The following is a 17,331-nucleotide window of genomic DNA, read 5'->3' as shown; positions in this document are numbered from 1 at the left end:
CCCAATGGCTTGAAGTCTAAATGAGGGACAAAGAGATGTTGATAGCAAATACAGATCACCATTTCATGACTTTGATACTAGATCAAAGAGTAATGGCAGTCGCTTAAGATAATAGTGAAGTCAAAGGAAAATGTTTAAGATGCTGGAGTTTTGAGCATATTAGAGGCTGAGGACCCAGAAAAGAAGAAGAGATTGAAGATTCAGAAGAGGACAGATCGTGGATGATTATCTGCTGAGAGCCAGGAATTCGAGTGAGAAGATTTGGGGAAAATGGTCTAGGATACAAACAGCTTCTCTGCGGAATGAGGTCAGTTGCTGACAAGTAAACAGGTCATTAGGCAGTATTGGGAGCCCAATCATAAATGTGTACCAGGGCTTCCCTGGTGGCGCAGTGGTTGAGAGTCCGCCTGCCGATGCAGGGGACACGGGTTCGTGCCCCGGTCCGGGAAGATCCCACGTGCCGCGGAGCAGCTAGGCCCGTGAGCCATGGCCGCTGAGCCTACGCGTCCGGAGCCTGTGCTCTGCAACGGGAGAGGCCGCGACAGTGAGAGGCCCGCGTAACACACACACACACACACACAAAAATGTGTACCAGTCAATTAGAGCATGGGTTTTATTTTTACTTTTTCTAGCAGCTTGGTAGCCTAGGCAAAAAAGTCAAGAGAATAAGAGATGGCCACTGCCTGTTCTGGTGTTTCCTCTGCAGGAAAGTGAATTGTGACTTCGACCTAGTAGGTCAGTGTCGGATCTTGGCACCAGGAATTCAACAACTCCTCTCGGCCACCAAAATGTGCGGTGGGTATAATCTAGTCACAAGGAGAGGGCAATTAGAATAGCAGTGTTTAAGCCAAAATCAGAGACCCAGTTTATATTGCTGTCTTGGAATTCAAATTTATTTTATTCTGACTTTTATATAATTTGACAGGTAGCTTTTAAATATTGCCAGAAATATGGAAGTGACAAAGTTCGAGTGATAACGCTGGTGAAGAATCGTGGGAAAGGCGGAGCTATTAGGATGGTAATACCTAATTTCAGCATTTTTATTTGAAATATAAAGGTATTTTGAATAACCTCTTTTGCAGATTACAGTACATGTATGTCCTACAGCCAGCTAGTTAAATACTAGTCTTTCAAATTAGTGGTAAATTGCTTTTAATAATAACTTCATGCATATATGTACATATAATATCCAATTAAAAAATATCATGCCATATTTATAACATACTGGGTGACTCAGGAAAATGTTTATCTTGTTCAAAGTTGAAAACATTGCCCTCTGTCTCTTATGTGTCTTTGACATAGTTACCAGATAATACGATTACATGATTTTTTGCAGTTTACAAAATGCTTTCATGTATTGAGTTTTACCTATATGAAGGTGCTATGCAAAACATGGTAGTGTGAATTAAGATAAATCTGGGACTTCCCTGGTGGTCCAGTGGTCAGGACTCCATGCTTCCACTGCAGGGGTCTGGGAACTAGGATCCCCAAAAACTGCACAGTGTGACTGAAAAGAAAAAGATAAATCTGATATGGTCACTCCTGATGTAATTTCCAGTCTAATACAAAAAGTGATGGTACTTATGAGAGAGGCACAGATGAGGTACAGTAGAAGTTCCAGCAAAGAAGAGGTTACTTTCAGCAGAGGCATATCAGGTAGGAATCAAGATACACTGAAAAAGATCTAAAAGCAAGATATGTGAAAGAAAATCCAAACAACAGTGCCTTAAATGATGTAGAGGTTAATTTATTTATTTTGTGCCTCCCAAAGAAGTCTAGATGTAGGCAGTGCAGGGCTCATTCAACAACTCCTCAGGAACCCAGCTTCCTGCCTTTTCGCTCCCTCTTCCTCCTGCCCACCTGCATACAAAGTGACTGCGGGAGCACCAGCCATTACCTCCTCATTCCAGACAGGAAGGGTAGAGGGCAAAAGACACACGCCAGTTAGTTTGTCCCTTCTAAGGAACCTTCCCAGAAGCTCCACCCAGTGACTGGCCAGAACAGGGTCACGGAGCCACCCCCATTTCCAAGGAAGGCTGAGAGATGTTTTTTCTGACATTTTCATTCTCGGCCAAATCAGGGTTTCATTTGTAAGGAAGAAGAAAAGAATAGGTATTAGGTAACTAGCAACCTTGGGCACATGAGTAAAATAGCAAACTTCACAAAAGATATGTCCCTGAAGCCAGGCCTCCAACGATGGTGAACACTGGCTTCCACTTGCTGACTGATTATTTTGAGCTGAACAGCAAAAATTTACCACTTCAACATAATTATCACATTTAAACCTCCTCACATCATCTCAGTGAGTTAGGTCCTATTATTTTGATTATATAGATGAGGAAATTGAGTCATAGATAGGTAAAGTGACTTACTCAATGTCACATAGATATTAAGGCAAGATTTGGATTGGGTTGATTTAACCATGAAATCGTGCTCTTCACCTCCCTGATCCCATATGGAGAAAGATTTGAGAGAAGAGCATGCCAGTCAGCAGAGCAAGAAAAGACAGAAGTAGGAACTCTTGGGGTATGTACTAGAAGCAGTGAGTTTTCTCTGACAGGGTCACAGGATATGCAGAAAGGAGAAAAAGAAAATAAGATTGATGCAATATCATCGTGGGCTTTAAATGCACCCATTCATTTATTTATTCAGCCCACATTTGAGTGCTCACTAAGTGCCACGTACTTCATTAGAGATGCCAAGATGAAAGATACCTGTCCTGTCCGTAGGGTATCATAGTTCACTAGTGTTATAAATGCTCCAGTATAAATGCTCTGGGAGGAGCAGCAAAGACTTCCCACAGGAGATAAATTCTGGATGGACTCTTGAAGGAGGATTAGGAATTCTCTAGGCAAAATTCGAGGCAGGGAGCTTGCAGAGGAGAACATGAGCAAAGACACAACAAAGGAACTTCTAGTGGTACATGAGGCTTGACTTTAGAGATACGCTGGAGGGTTATGTGGGTGTAGATCACAGACTTCAGGCTAGAGGCTGCTAGACTTTCACCATTGACAGAGTGACAGCAGCCAGCGCAGTGGTGTAGGCAAGGTACCATGAATATTTGGATTATGATGGTGACACAACAGAGGAAGAGGAAAAGACGAATATGAGAGGTATGCAAAGTGAGGTAGAATTGTGTCAGGTGATCGGAGAGAGCAATGAGTTACCAGTAAGTAGCCTTGGGTACCTGAGAGGGGGAGGATGTCATTAGAGAAGAGGTGAAACACTGGAAGAGGAGCTGGTTTAAGAGACAATATGTTTAGTTGAGTTTGAGCCATACTGAGTTTGAGATGCCAAGTAGTGGTATCCAGAATAGCCTGGTGGAGAGGGTGTGAGAGTCATCCACATGTGTCAGCTGAGAGTTGAAGCCATTCAGTTGGCAAGGAAGAGGGTATAGAAGGAAAAGAGGGCCAAGAACCAAGCCTTGGGGCAAAGAGGCACATGAGGAAGAAGAAAAATCAGAAAGAACAGAGGGGAGAGGGTGTGACTGAATGGACAACTGTGGGAGCAGCTAACTTAGACTCTTTCCAAGAAGTCTGGCAGTGAAGTGGAGGCCATCCAGATAGGATGTGAGAGTAGCAGGCATTCAAAAGCCCCCTTTAAAGAAAACGATGAGGTGGCTGAAACAAGTTTGAGGGCGAAGGCAATTTTCCATTAATATTGTGTAACAACCTACAGTTCAGCCTTATCAGGTATCATTGAAATAGTCCTTTATCGTTTTTTTTATTTCAAACGTATAGCTACAGATTTTGTGCCTTGTAATGTTTACTCTTTTCCAAAACTTAATAATGTTTATAGATTAAATATAACATTTTTATTTCTGCTTTTTTACCCATATTCTAACAGATATGATAAAGAAAATTACAGATACTAATTAGCCTTATGCTATACAATAATTGATCAAATTTGTCTAGATTTGTATACATACATCTTATCTATAGCCACACTGCTGAGTGACATCAAAGCTGTATTCTGTATCAAACCATAAATATATTTACACTTAAGACACACTGTATTCACTCACATGCACCATGAAATTAAGAGTTGATGCGTAAATCACTTTTTGGCCTTTTGGCTAAGATCAAGTGAAGAGTTGATGCATAGTTTATTTCTGAGTGAAATATACACTCGTAGAGCCATATTCTGCCCAAAAGACCAATCAATTCAAAATTGAATGGCGTAATTTTGCTAAGTGTCAGATGCCTCAGATAGCAAAATAACATTTGAATATATCCATACTTTCTAAATTTTAGTGACATTCCACATTTCTTTATTCAACAATTAATTTTAAATACTTTAGATTCCATAATAAAAGATAGTGAAGATCTATCATGTTATGATGCATGTCATAGCAAAGCTATCTATGTTTTGTTCTTCCTATGCTGCTGTAAGGAACCCCTGATCCCTTTTATGCAGCATAATACATATACAATACAGATATAATATTTATGATAGGTATTTTACATTTTTATTCTTACTGATGCAGCATATCTTTAACTTATCCAAATCTATTTTCTTATCTTGATATTTTCCAAGGTATTAATAGTGTGACTTCACAAACTTTTAAAAATCATGAAATAAACATTAGCTACTTTTGGAAAGATCTTATCGATGTAATTTACGTTCAGTGAACTTCGGCCTCTTTCTGCCATTTCATACCTAATATTTAATTCTTGGATATTTTAAGTACAAACTGATATGTCACCGAATTTAACAAACTGATATGTCACCGAATTTAACCTTGATTTTAAGCAACTTTCTTTTCTTTGAAATTTTTAAATCCAGGGTGTATTCAGTTCTCGAGGAGAAAAGATCCTCATGGCAGATGCTGATGGAGCCACAAAGTTTCCAGATATTGAGAAATTAGAAAAAGGACTGAATGATCTACAGCCTTGGCCTGTGAGTATAAGAATATAGTTTAAACAATATTCATTAAAGAATAGAGGGGGTCTAAAGTAAAGTTAAAATGATATTTACCTGTAAGTTAAACAATTGGGAGATTTTTTTTTTGGTGTGAAATTCCTGTATACAGTCCCACAGAAGAGCTAATATTTTATTATAAACATCTGCTGATTTTCTGAGATTCACTTGACAATTACTTATTTAATATTCTGTCCGTCTCAATTTTAAATTGCTTTACTTCTACCAGAGTTTTAATATTTATCATGCATATTTAGCTAAGTCTTTTATTTAAAAGCATAGACTGAGACTTCTGGGTAAAGATGTGAAATGAAACTGAATCACCAGACTCTTGTTTTTGATGAAACAAACAAAAACAAAACACAAGCAGCAATCTCTCAAAAAAAGATTATGTGTAAGTGCGTGCCATAACTTCAGAAAGTGGAGGTTGACTTCCACTCAGTATAATACATTCGACTTTCATCCAAATTGCTATGTATATCAGCAATTTGTTCCTTTTAATCACTAAGTAATATTCCATTGTATGAGTGTACCACAGTTTCTTTATCCATCCAACTGTTGAAGGACATTTGGACTGTTTTCCAGCATTTGGCAATTATGAATAAAGCCAGTATCAACATTTGTTTTGAATTAAAAAAGTAGAGGTTGAGGAAAGAAAGAAAATCTTGGTGCCATTCCCACCTCTTAAAAGCCATTTAGAGAAAGAAGATGAATTTATCAAATTCTGAGCGTTTTTAAAAATATTCCCAATCTAGAAAGAATCAGACTTCAAGAATGAGTTAGCACCCATAGACAACCGTATCCCAGGATTCTAGCAGAAGCGGAAATTGCTAGGGCTCACCATTGTCCTGGCCTCAGACTGGGTTTGGGTTGATCACAGATCCACGTGATTGGATCCATTCCTCAGAGGAGTGTACCCTTGTCCTTGTACAGGGTACGACAAAATCTCACAACAGCAAGGAACCCAGATAACCCAGGAAAGCTACATAGAGCTTTAGGGTGCTGCCCGCCACCACCAAGTATAATCCTCAGGCCTTGAGACTCTAGTTCAGAAGGGAAAAATAGGTATCACGAAAGGTAGAAGTTTATCAAGGAGAATTCACCTATACTGTACAAGAGCTACCCATGTTAATCATGACAAAATGAAAAGAAATAAATGGCAGCTACACCAACATATTACTACAGAAAAAGAATTAAAGAAAGTTTCATACAAAAGGAAGATAAACCCCATCTGAAAGCCAGCGTAATCCAAGGAAAAGGCTAAAATTACACAAGAGTATTTTTGCTAAAGAAATAATACTTAATGAAAGTAAGAATTCAGCAACACAGGCAATTTGAAGGTGAGATGACAATTGCAGATTTAAGAAAACAAATTGAGGGCCAAAATAAGATCAATAAATGGAACTATCCATGAATGAAATAGACCAGATTTAAACTTAATTATTATATTTGTTAAAATATTATTATATATTTGTTAAAATAATTCCTGATCATTCAAAAAGTAAACAATTTAAAACACCACACATAGAAAACCTATTAAAGCAAAACATCCAAAACCCAGAAAATTTAATAATAATTATAAAAATCCATCTCATATTTCTCTTCCTAGGAATAAATATCTATTTAATTTCATAGTTTGTGAAATATTGTTTCTTCCTCCACCATCACCCACTCCCGTTTGTTTTTTCAAGATACTAAATAAATTAACTAATATCATTCTTAAAAGAATTAGTTTTGCAAATATCCCTTTTACCTGTGCTGTTCAAAGCAGTAGCTACATGTGGCTATTTAAGTCAATTAAAATTAAATAAAATTTTACTTCTTCAGTCTCACTGACCACATTGCAAATACATGTGGTTAGTAGCTACCTTATTGGCTGACACAGATGTAGAGCATGTCCAAAATCAAAGTGATTTTGGACAGTGAAATTATTAAATTATTATTGGATATGTTACATGTTCACTCTTACTAAAAAAAGTATGTCTTTTTTCATCTCTTAGTAAATCATGATAAGCTAAAAGAAAAGTCCAACTGGTGAAATTCTTGGGTTTGATATCCTAGTTCTCTCCAGAGAATCTACGGAGACTTGATATATTTCTCCTGCATTATTTCTCTACCTTGGGACCCAAGAGTGGGAGGGAGAGTGGAAGGTGTCAGATTGTTAGCTGCCTATATGTCATTCTGTGGTGGGGCAAAGAAAAGTTAAATGATTCAGCCAAAGTCAGGGGGTGAACCAAACCATACACTGGAAAAAAAATCTGAACCTTCCTCTTATAAATCCAGGTCCTCTGAAAAGGAAAGGAGTTCTGATGTCATCTTTTTTTCTAATCCTAACCCAATTTACTGCATTGTTACTATAAATGTTGAGTTTTTGTTTTGTTTTGTTTTTTGTTTTTTTGCGGTATGTGGGCCTCGCACTGCTGTGGCCTCTCCCGTTGCGGAGCACAGGCTCCGGACGTGCAGGCTCAGCGGCCGTGGCTCACGGGCCCAGCCACTTCGCGGCATGTGGGATCTTCCCAGACCGGGGCACGAACCCGTGTCCCCTGCATCGGCAGGCGGACTCTCAACCACTGCGCCACCAGGGAAGCCCTATGATGTATTTTTAAATCCTCTGGAGCTAGTCCTTCATCACTCTTAGAATTTTCTCGGCTCTTCTTCGTTCTTTATTTTTCAATATTAACTTCCAAATCAGCTTGTCTAAATCAATGAAAAGTTTTTTTTTTTGTTTTTTTTTTTTTTTGCGGTATGCGGGCCTCTCACTGTTGTAGCCTCTCCCATTGCGGACCACAGGCTCCGGACACGCAGGCTCAGCGGCCATGGCTCACGGGCCCAGCCGCTCCACGGCATGTGGGATCCTCCCGGACCGCGGCACGAACCCGTGTCCCCTGCATCCGCAGGCGGACTCTCAACCACTGCGCCACCAGGGAAGCCCAGAAAAGTTATTTTTATGTTTTCATTGGTATGGCATTAAATTTAAAGATTAGCTTAATGAGCATTGCCTTTTCAGTGCTGTCAGTGCATCCTCTCATCCATGGTCATGGCATGCCCTCTGTGGCTGGATTTTTTTGTTTCCTTTGGTTGCGTTTATATCTTTCCTTTATTTAGATCTTGCCACATTTCTTGTAAAGTTTATAGATTTTTCTTATTGATGTTATAAATACTGTCTTTTCGGGGCTTCCCTGGTGGCGCAGTGGTTGGGAGTCTGCCTGCCGATGCAGGGGGCGCGGGTTCGTGCCCCGGTCCGGGAGGATCCCACGTGCCGCGGAGCGGCTGGGCCTGTGAGCCATGGCCGCTGGGCCTGAGCGTCCGGAGCCTGTGCTCCGCAATGGGAGAGGCCACAGCAATGAGACGCCTGCCTACCGCAATAAAATAAAATAAAATAAATACTGTCTTTTCTTCCATTATATCTTCTGATCACTGTTTGTACATATGAAGGCTAAAATATTATATATATATTCATTTTGTGCCCACTCATCTTTTTACATTCTCTTATTGTTTGTAGTAGGTTTTCAGTTGATATTCTTGGGTTTCCATAATGTAATGATTATATATAAAATACCATCTACAGATAACCCTTTTCTTTCTAATACTACTACTTTTTCTTATAATTATATTGATACAGTATTTTCAATTAGAAAAATCACTTAAATATATGACTTTTGAAATAATGCATGCCCCTTATATTTAGCCCTGAATAGTGTCATCTTGGTAAATACAATTAGAGTTGTTTAAGTTGTACATATTCTGAATTCCTCAGTAAACCTTTAAAGATATTTAATGTTACTTTTTTAAAAAATAGTTTCTAAAAAATGAGGTATTCACATTGAAAATAAATATTTTTATTAATGATACTTATTTCACTGCTTTTTTCCTCAGGATCAAATGGCTATTGCATGTGGATCTCGAGCTCATTTGGAAAAACAATCAATTGCTCAGGTGAGGCTTTCATCATGGATCAGTTTTCTCCTTTTTTACATATACATTAGCATGAGATAAGCTTTCATACTTAATCTCATAAAGATGAGGTTCCTTTCAGAAGAAAGGATTAGCATATTCAGGAGTTGATTTTTTTTTTTTCATGAGTATACAGGGAGGATGTAGACTTCACTTTGATTTTGGATACAAGCAGCTCTTTTTTTAAGACACAAAGAGAGTCCCCATTCAGTTATTATATAAGGCAAATTTCTCCAAATGATCCATTTTTGAACCTATCAACTTGCCTTTAGTTTTTCTCATGTCAGCACACTTAAGTACTATATTTTAAGTTTTATTCAAAGTTTAAATTTGTTTTTAACTGTTCCTCTTAGAAAAGCATTATACCTTCAGATTTGTAAAGTTGTACTGCCCTTTTTAGTATATTCAAAAAAATCACTGAAGACATTAACTTCTTCAGGTTGTAATTTACAGATCAGGCTAAGAAGCTGGAGTAACTTTGAGGAAAAAAATATAATAAGGAACTACTCTGTGCAGTATTTTTTATTTTAATTATTTTTTCACTTGAAAACGTAGACCTAATGTATCAAGCTCCGTAACTGTCCATTATATTCTTAACAGTTCATCTACTAGATTGGTCAAGTAGATCAAGAATAAAGCCATATTTTCAGTGCAAGGTCAAAATTATCTGGGGTGTTTTGTTTGTTTGTTTGTTTTTCCTTTAATGCATGTTCTTAGGCCAATCCCAGACACTAAGTCAGACTCTAGCCACGGGACCAGGAATGTGCCTTTTTAACAGTTTCCCAGGTCACCCTATGCATACCAGAGTTTGAGAACCAGCGGAATAAAAGATTGAACCTTTCCCTTAGTGATTCTGAAGTAGGACATGAAAATATTCTCATTTTTTTCCCAAGATATACTGATGGCAGAGTCATAAAATCCCTTAAGGATTTTGCTCAAATGTGGAAACCTGAACTTTCCTTTTTTGTTTTTGTTTTTTTTTCACGGTACGCGGGCCTCTCACTGTTGTGGCCTCTCCCGTTGCAGAGCACAGGCTCTGGACGCGTAGGCTCCGTGGCATGTGGGATCTTCCCGGACCAGGGCACGAACCCATGTCCCCTGCATCAGCAGGCGGACTCCCAACCACTGCACCACCAGGGAAGCCCCTCCTTTTTTTAAGAAATAAATAATTTTAACATCTTCAGCATCTAGTCCAAATGTAACTCTATAACCCTATGGACTGTTATTGGTGTTTCAAAAAGGTTAATCTGTTAACCATAGAGAATCAAACTCCTAGAAATTTAACACTGAAAGAGTTTAGAGATTAGCTAGTCCAACTTCATCACTTTACTGATACACAAGAGATAAGGAAAGAAAAAGTGCATGTGCGAAATGTTCAGCACATTATTTATCATTGTGAAATACTAGAAACTATAAAATACTAAATCCCAACACTAGAAAGTGTACATATTTCCCCTGGACGAAATGTCGTGCAGTGATAAAATAGATGATAATGGAGACTGTATAATCATGTTGGGAAATACTAAAATATTAGGTTGTATGGAGAAAAAAACAGTATGATATTGTAAATACAGTATAATTGTGTAAAAAACACTTAATGAAAATAGACTGATGTTAACTTAAGGGTTTTGTGAGTAAATTTGGTCCTTTTTTAAAATATATATATAGATAGGGGAAAAGAGGATTATCTACTTGGAAAGGAAAAAGGGTTGGAGAAATAGGAGGCAGTAATTAGGAAGCAGTTGAAGTAATCTAGGCAAGAAACAGTTGGGACCTGTATTGTTGGTGGCAGTAGAAAAGAACTACGGTTTTTGATTTTGTTTTTAACGGTGCAAATTCTCTCACTTAGAACTTCCATTGGTTGAAAACTCTTTGAATTTTTTTCCAGAATAGTAAGATGAGGCTGTGCTATGGTCTGAACCTTCTTTTACCTAGTGATGCTTTTAACCAGTCATCAAGGGATCTATTCTAGGATCTATGCGTTTATAATTTATCTTGTCATCTATCCATCCATTCCTCCATCTGTAAAACTTAGTTACTGACATAGTGCTTTTGGACCCTACAGAATTGGCTGCTACTCTAGAAAGAAAGGGTAAACTGGTCCACTGACCAGAGATCAGCAGTTGTCCTCTGCAGATGCTACGTATAACTCCTGCTGAGTAGGCTTGTAGTTCAAGTCCAGGTGATTCTCACAGAACTATACCTGTCTTATAGAAGGTCATCTCCAAGGGGCAACACAACCATCTGCCACGTGTCCAAGAAAGTGCGGCGTGGCCTTCCACTTCTCAGCCATTAGGGTGTTCTCTTAATGTGCCATAGGTAATATAGATCCTGCATGGTGATCGATCTGTGGACAGTGAGAAAATTATAAAAGTATTAATTAACCAAGATAGTAAACAGCAACTTCAGTAGCTTAACTGTGTAGTTTTCAGTCTTATCTGTCTTAAATACCTTTACACATATTCTCAGTTAATCTTACCGTCTGTTCTGTTGCTCTCTTGGAAGACAAACATGCATGATACAGCCATGGGAGTCTTTCAGGCATCCTTAAAAGTGTTCATATGCCCATGTGTTCTGTATAACAGTTAAAACAGTCATGTTTATATTGTCTGGGTATTCTCAAACTTATCATTTTTAAATGATTCAAAATAGAATCCATTACTGTTTGTTTGATCTCTTTAGATTTTTTTTTGAAGAGTCTGCTTCAGTCTTAGGACTTCTTTAACTTCTCTTTTTAAGATAATAAAATTACCAGTCAGCTTTAAATTTCACCTGAATTCCTTGTTTACATTTCATAAACATTAGAGATGATTGTTAATATTAAAGCAGTGAATGTTTTTAAATGTCTACTTCAGAAGTTCATATAATGCTATTCTATGACTTTGTTACCTTCATTTAACTAAATAAGTCTATCCTGTAGTATGTTTTTAGATGTCTTCTAAATTCTAAGACATTTTGCCAAGTTTTAAAAATTAAAGAAAGTTCCAGTTGTTTGTAGATTATATTGTTATGCTTTTCAATATGTTAGAAATCAAATAAGTTAAAGTCCTCATGTGAACTCAACATGTTTCTGTTTTTTAAAAAAATAGCCATTATCCTAAAACAAACAAAAATGTTCTATTAGCATCCAAGCAAAAGCAGTCATGAATATTTTCATTTGGTTATTAGTAAGCTCATCTAAATCATGTTAAAAATCATTCAAGGAGAATAGTTTATAGGTATTATTTTTCTACCTTTTTTTTTTTTTTTTGCGGTACGCGGGCCTCTCACTGCTGTGGCCCCTCCCACCGCGGAGCACAGGCTACAGACACGCAAGCCCAGCGGCCATGTCTCACGGGCCCAGCCGCTCTGCGGCACGTGGGATCCTCCCAGACTGGGGCACGAACCCACGTCCCCTGCATCAGCAGGCAGACTCTCAACCACTGCGCCACCAGGGAAGACCAATTTTTATTTTTCTGTCTTTCGATTTCTGTTTGTTCCTTTCCTAAGTATAAATGCTCTTTTGGAGGTTTAATCACTCAACCAGTATTTATTGGAAATATTTTAAATGAAAGGCACTGAGCAAGCTGTTGTGAGATTCCCAAAGTATTTTAAGATGAGGTTTCTGCCCTATCTGCTTAGAGAGGTAAGACATACTTACATCAAAACATAACTAACGATTCTAGGTGATCAGTGAGAAGTGCTAGAGCTTTTCAAAGAGTTTGTTTTACGTACCCTATAGATAAGTATTTTATTCTTCCTTCCCTTCTTGCCCTATTTAATACACAAGTGAAACTGTGGTCAGGAGGTTAAAGTGAGCTTTCAAGCCTTCTTCCCTTATTAAAAGCTTTTATTAAGTTTCTGTTACTTCCTGTACCAAACACTTGGTTAAAGGCTTTAATATTATCTCATTTAAACTTTACAGTACCTTTGTGAGGCAGGCATTTCGTTCTAGATGAGAAAAGTGGGATTTAGAGAGTGGAAGTAACTTGTTCAAGGTCAGCCTGCTAATCATTTTTTTTAAATAAATTTATTTATTTATTTTTTTTCTTCATTGGGTCTCCGTTGCTGCATACGGGCTTCCTCTAGTTGCGGCAAGCGGGGGCTACTTTTCGTTGTGGTGCATGGGCTTCTCATTGCGGTGGCTTCTCCTGTTGCGGAGCATGGGCTCTAGGCATGTGGGCTTCAGTAGTTGTGTCACGCAGGCTCAGTAGTTGTGGCTCACAGGCTCTAGAGCACAGGCTCAGTAGTTGTGGCGCACGGGCTTAGTTGCTCTGCGGTATGTGGGATCTTCCCGGACCAGGGCTCGAACCCATGTCCCCTGCATTGGCAGGCAGATTCTCAGCCACTGCACCACCAGGGAAGCCCACAGCCTGCTAATTATTAATGGAGCCAGGATTCAAATACAGGCCTGCTCAGCTCCGTGGCTTTTCTCCCATCATTTTTTCACTGTTGAGTCATGATTTTGTTCCATGGTGATAGAAAAAGACATGTGAATGAAGAACAATACTAAAGATTACAATAATGAAAAAGAAAATCCAGAAGGAGGAAAGGACTTTTATTTAGTAGGATGAGATATTAAATATTCTGCATAGACTCTTACTGGTTTGCTTATGTGTATATGTAAATATCATTCCATGGGTCTATTACCATAATTATAGAAAACTTTAAGAGATCTTATCTTTTTTTAATCCTAAATATGAAAGTCTTGAATTCAGTGATAGTTAATGATTTTTTTAAAGTTTGCATTGTTTAATGAATAATGGAATATGTGTCATGTTACTACTAATAATAAAATTAACGACTAATAACAATAATGAATTCTCAGATAGGATTAGACTACTTAAGTTTAATATCCAAAGTATTAAAGAACGTTCCTGTTAAAATATATTTAATCAGAAATATCTGTCATAGTTAGAGACACTGGGTTTTTGTTTCAAACTCCTTTCTAGTCTGTGACACTCTGCTGTACCTCTTCTATCGCATTCTCATTAGCTAGGTATCATACTTCAGGTTGAAATCTTAGTGTTTCATTTTTCCAAGATATTGTGGTAACTCACCTTTTTTTGAAACTGAAATGTGTTTGGGGCACAAAATACAAGGTGAATGAGATGTTCTCCTGGCTCAGAGCAGCCCTCCAACTGCTGTGGAACATTTCTGGCACATTGAAGCCCTGACTCTCACAGGCATTGTGATTCTTCTTGTCTGACTCCACCTCCAGGAAGTGAGTAACTACTTTTCTAGCCTCTGTCCAGCTCCAAGCATTAGGCGTCCTCACAGTTTCTAGAATAGACTTTGCCTGTGCAGCTAATGGAACAATGGCGTTCATGTGTGAGATCTACCCAGTCAATTAAGTATTAAGTTGCAGTTGTCTACAGCCAGGTGTTTTCAATGTCTCCTTTATAGATAAATAGAAAAGTCATTTATATTTTGTCTTTGTTTCAGCGTTCTTACTTCCGTACTCTTCTCATGTATGGGTTCCACTTTCTGGTGTGGTTCCTTTGTGTCAAAGGAATCAGGGATACACAGTGTGGGTTCAAATTATTAACTCGAGAAGCAGCGTCACGGACGTTTTCATCTCTCCACATTGAACGATGGTAGGTTCCTAACCGGAATGTGTCTGGTGTATCTTATACAGCAGTTTTCTCCAGGTAATGGGCAGCAGCCCTGTAGTCCCATAACGAACATCCAGGTTTAAACAAAATTGACACTTATATATGTAAACTTAATCTGTACCCTTACTAGTTTGGTTCTTATTTACCTCAAACCAAACATAGGGTATAAAGTTATATATTTACTTTAATTGTAGACAGTATAAATTGAGAGGCCTGAAAACATCCTGTTTCCTTAAGCTTCCTTTTTTTCCTTCAAAGAAAAAAGAAAAAGCTCAGACATATCAAAGCAGAAGAGGGTACCCACTTTCTCTCCTTTCCTTTCTTTTGCAGGAGTAAGTTCCCTCTCCTGCCTAAGACCAATCCTTGGACCTCTGCATCCCCTTCCACCTTCTAACAACCCAATCCTGTTCACTTATTTTCTCTCCTGTGTATTTAGCCTTTTCTCTCAACCACATCTTTCCCATCAGTTTTTTCAAGTTTAAATTTCTCTTGCCATTAGAAAAACACCCTCTCCATTGACCCCTGCCCCCAGCACCCCTTCAACTCTAGCCCTCTTTCCTTTCACAGCGAACCTTTTCTTGGAAAAGTGGTCCATATTCAGTGTCCCCATCTTTTCGCTTCCCACTCACTCCTCACCCATCCTCCCATCTAAACATCTAGTTACCCTCCTATGATTAAATCCAGTGGTCATGTTTAAGATGACGACTTACCGTCTCAATGAACCTGTCAGCAGCATTCGGCCTCTCTTTGTCCCAGACCTCGCCTCGGCTCCCAGCCTGTTTAGGGAATAACAGTCACATAGAAGCCTGAAACCTTGGCGTCATTACAGCCTTCCCCACAGCCCCTCCGTATATCCAGCCCATGACCGAGGCCTGTTGTTTTGAGCTTTTATGTCCCTTCATTTCTCTTCATCTTCACCACAATCCAAGACATCATCAGTTCCTATGCTGCAGTCCAAGGGGACCCTTCAGAAATTAGAAGTGATCAATCAGATGCACCTCTTCTGCTTTCCATTGCCTTTCGGTGCCTTCCAAGGCCTTGAGAGGGATACCAATAGGCAGTATCAGTATTGATATTACGGCCTGGCCCACCTGAGTCTCCATGTGCGGATTCTTCTTCTCACTACCCACTGCCCCTCCGTCAAGTTCTCCTTATCCTTCCGATCTTCGTTAGAACAACCTGCCCTCACTCTCTGTACCAGATCAGATGCCCCTGATTGTATGCTGCTGCAGTGCCATAAGCCATTCTCGTAGCACCTGTCACATCTGTAGTGTTTTATTTGTGTAATGTTTCTTTTTCTCTATTAAAACGTAAGCTCTACAAGAGCAAGAATCCCATCTGATTTTGCTTATTGTATAGCAAAGAGAGTGCCTGGCACATCATAGGTACTCAGTAAATACTGTTGAAAGAATACTTACTGTTAGTACTGGGTTCTGTGTGAATTCTGTTCATGGTGGGAGTCTGCGTAATTATTCCAGTAGATGTTCATTTTTATAGTCTCTATAACTTTCATGTGTCTATTTGCAAAGATCTGTTATCTCCGTAGAAAGAGATGTCATATAATCTTCCCAAATAACTTTAAAGAAACTGTAGTTTCAGAATTAAAATTATCAAACATGTTTTTGAATCTTTCTTTCCTAGATTAAAATTTTTTAAGTAATGTGTATTTGGTTTTAAAATTTAGATGCATGTTTCTATTATGTTAAAGAATAAAATGTATTGATAGTTAATGGACTCCAAAATCAGAGGATCTTATTTATTAAGAAGCCGCTCTAGAAATAAAGCCCTCCCTCTGCATTAGATGTTTTTCAGTCAGTTGTTATGTCTCCATCTATGGTCAAAGAGCTAGGTTCTTTGTAGTTCAAAAGGAAGGATTTAAAAATGCAGAACATTAGGGTTAGGGTTGATGACTTAAAAATTATGAAGTTTCCTTGTCAGGACTGTTATAAGTCAGGATTGTTGTAAGGCAGCATTGTCCAACAGAAATATAATATGAGACACAAATGCAAGCCATATATGTAATTTTACATTTTCTAGTAGCCACATTAAAAAGTAAAAAGAAAGGTGACATTTATTTTAATGCTATATTGAACACAATATAAATGTAGTCATTTCAGCATGCACTCAGTATGAAAAAAATACTGAGCTATTTTACATGCTTTTCTTTGTACTATGTCTTCAGAGTACAGTACATCTCAATTCAGACTAGCCACATTTCAGTTGCCCAGTAGCCAGCTACATGTGGCTAGTGTATTGACCAGCACTGTTCCAAGGTTTTATGGGATTTTTAAGTTAAAAAACATGTTTTTATTTTTTTCTTCTTTAAATTTTATGTTCATGTGCATGCCTTTTTAATTATTTATTTGCAATTTGATTGGCATAATATTGACCTGACTTAAAATTTTAGCCTCTCACATCTCTCTTTAGGGTCCAGTTATGTTTATGTTGTGCCCATAAAGGAGAACACCAAATACACATGTATCAACCTGATTAGCAGTATACCCTTCACCACAGTTGTTTCATATCTTCATTTAAACATCTCTGTTCCTTCACTTCAGTCAAGAAAGACTAAAGAGCAGATTTGTTTTTTCTTATGCAGCATAAGTTTTAGAAACCAAATTGTGCATCCACTCATTTCCATATGTGTCTCCTTAGACGGTTTTTTTAAGAGGACTTGTTCTAAAGATTCACTGAAATTTTTCTCGTAACTTTCAGGGAATCCAAGTCAAGTAGAGTTTCTAGGTATTACAACACTTCAAGGTATACGCTGTACTGCTGAAGTTAAAAGACTACAGGCATCTCTTTGATTCCGAATTACTTGAGTATGGGTAACGTTAAATGTTAAATATAAATATGTATATAA

At 38.2% G+C, this 17,331-nt stretch overlaps 1 protein-coding gene across 4 annotated transcripts in view; it reads left to right on the top strand.

The window, feature by feature from the left end:
• Positions 1 to 17,331, top strand: part of ALG5 (ALG5 dolichyl-phosphate beta-glucosyltransferase) — a 38,543-nt gene that overhangs the window by 10,147 nt on the left and 11,065 nt on the right. For 3 of the 4 annotated variants that reach the window (XM_019936734.2, XM_019936735.3, XM_019936738.3), the window contains 4 exons: positions 926 to 1,018; positions 4,786 to 4,899; positions 8,797 to 8,856; positions 14,299 to 14,450. In XM_019936734.2, the coding sequence (XP_019792293.1) occupies positions 926 to 1,018; positions 4,786 to 4,899; positions 8,797 to 8,856; positions 14,299 to 14,450 (419 nt within the window). Of the gene's footprint in view, positions 1 to 925; positions 1,019 to 4,785; positions 4,900 to 8,796; positions 8,857 to 14,298; positions 14,451 to 17,183; positions 17,297 to 17,331 lie in introns of those variants that run through there. The other variant, XM_019936737.3, reaches the window with a different exon arrangement.

The sequence above is a fragment of the Tursiops truncatus genome, chromosome 18, assembly GCF_011762595.2.
Source record: "Tursiops truncatus isolate mTurTru1 chromosome 18, mTurTru1.mat.Y, whole genome shotgun sequence".
NCBI classification, from domain to species: Eukaryota; Metazoa; Chordata; class Mammalia; order Artiodactyla; family Delphinidae; genus Tursiops; species Tursiops truncatus.
This window is presented reverse-complemented; position numbering and strand designations above follow the sequence as displayed.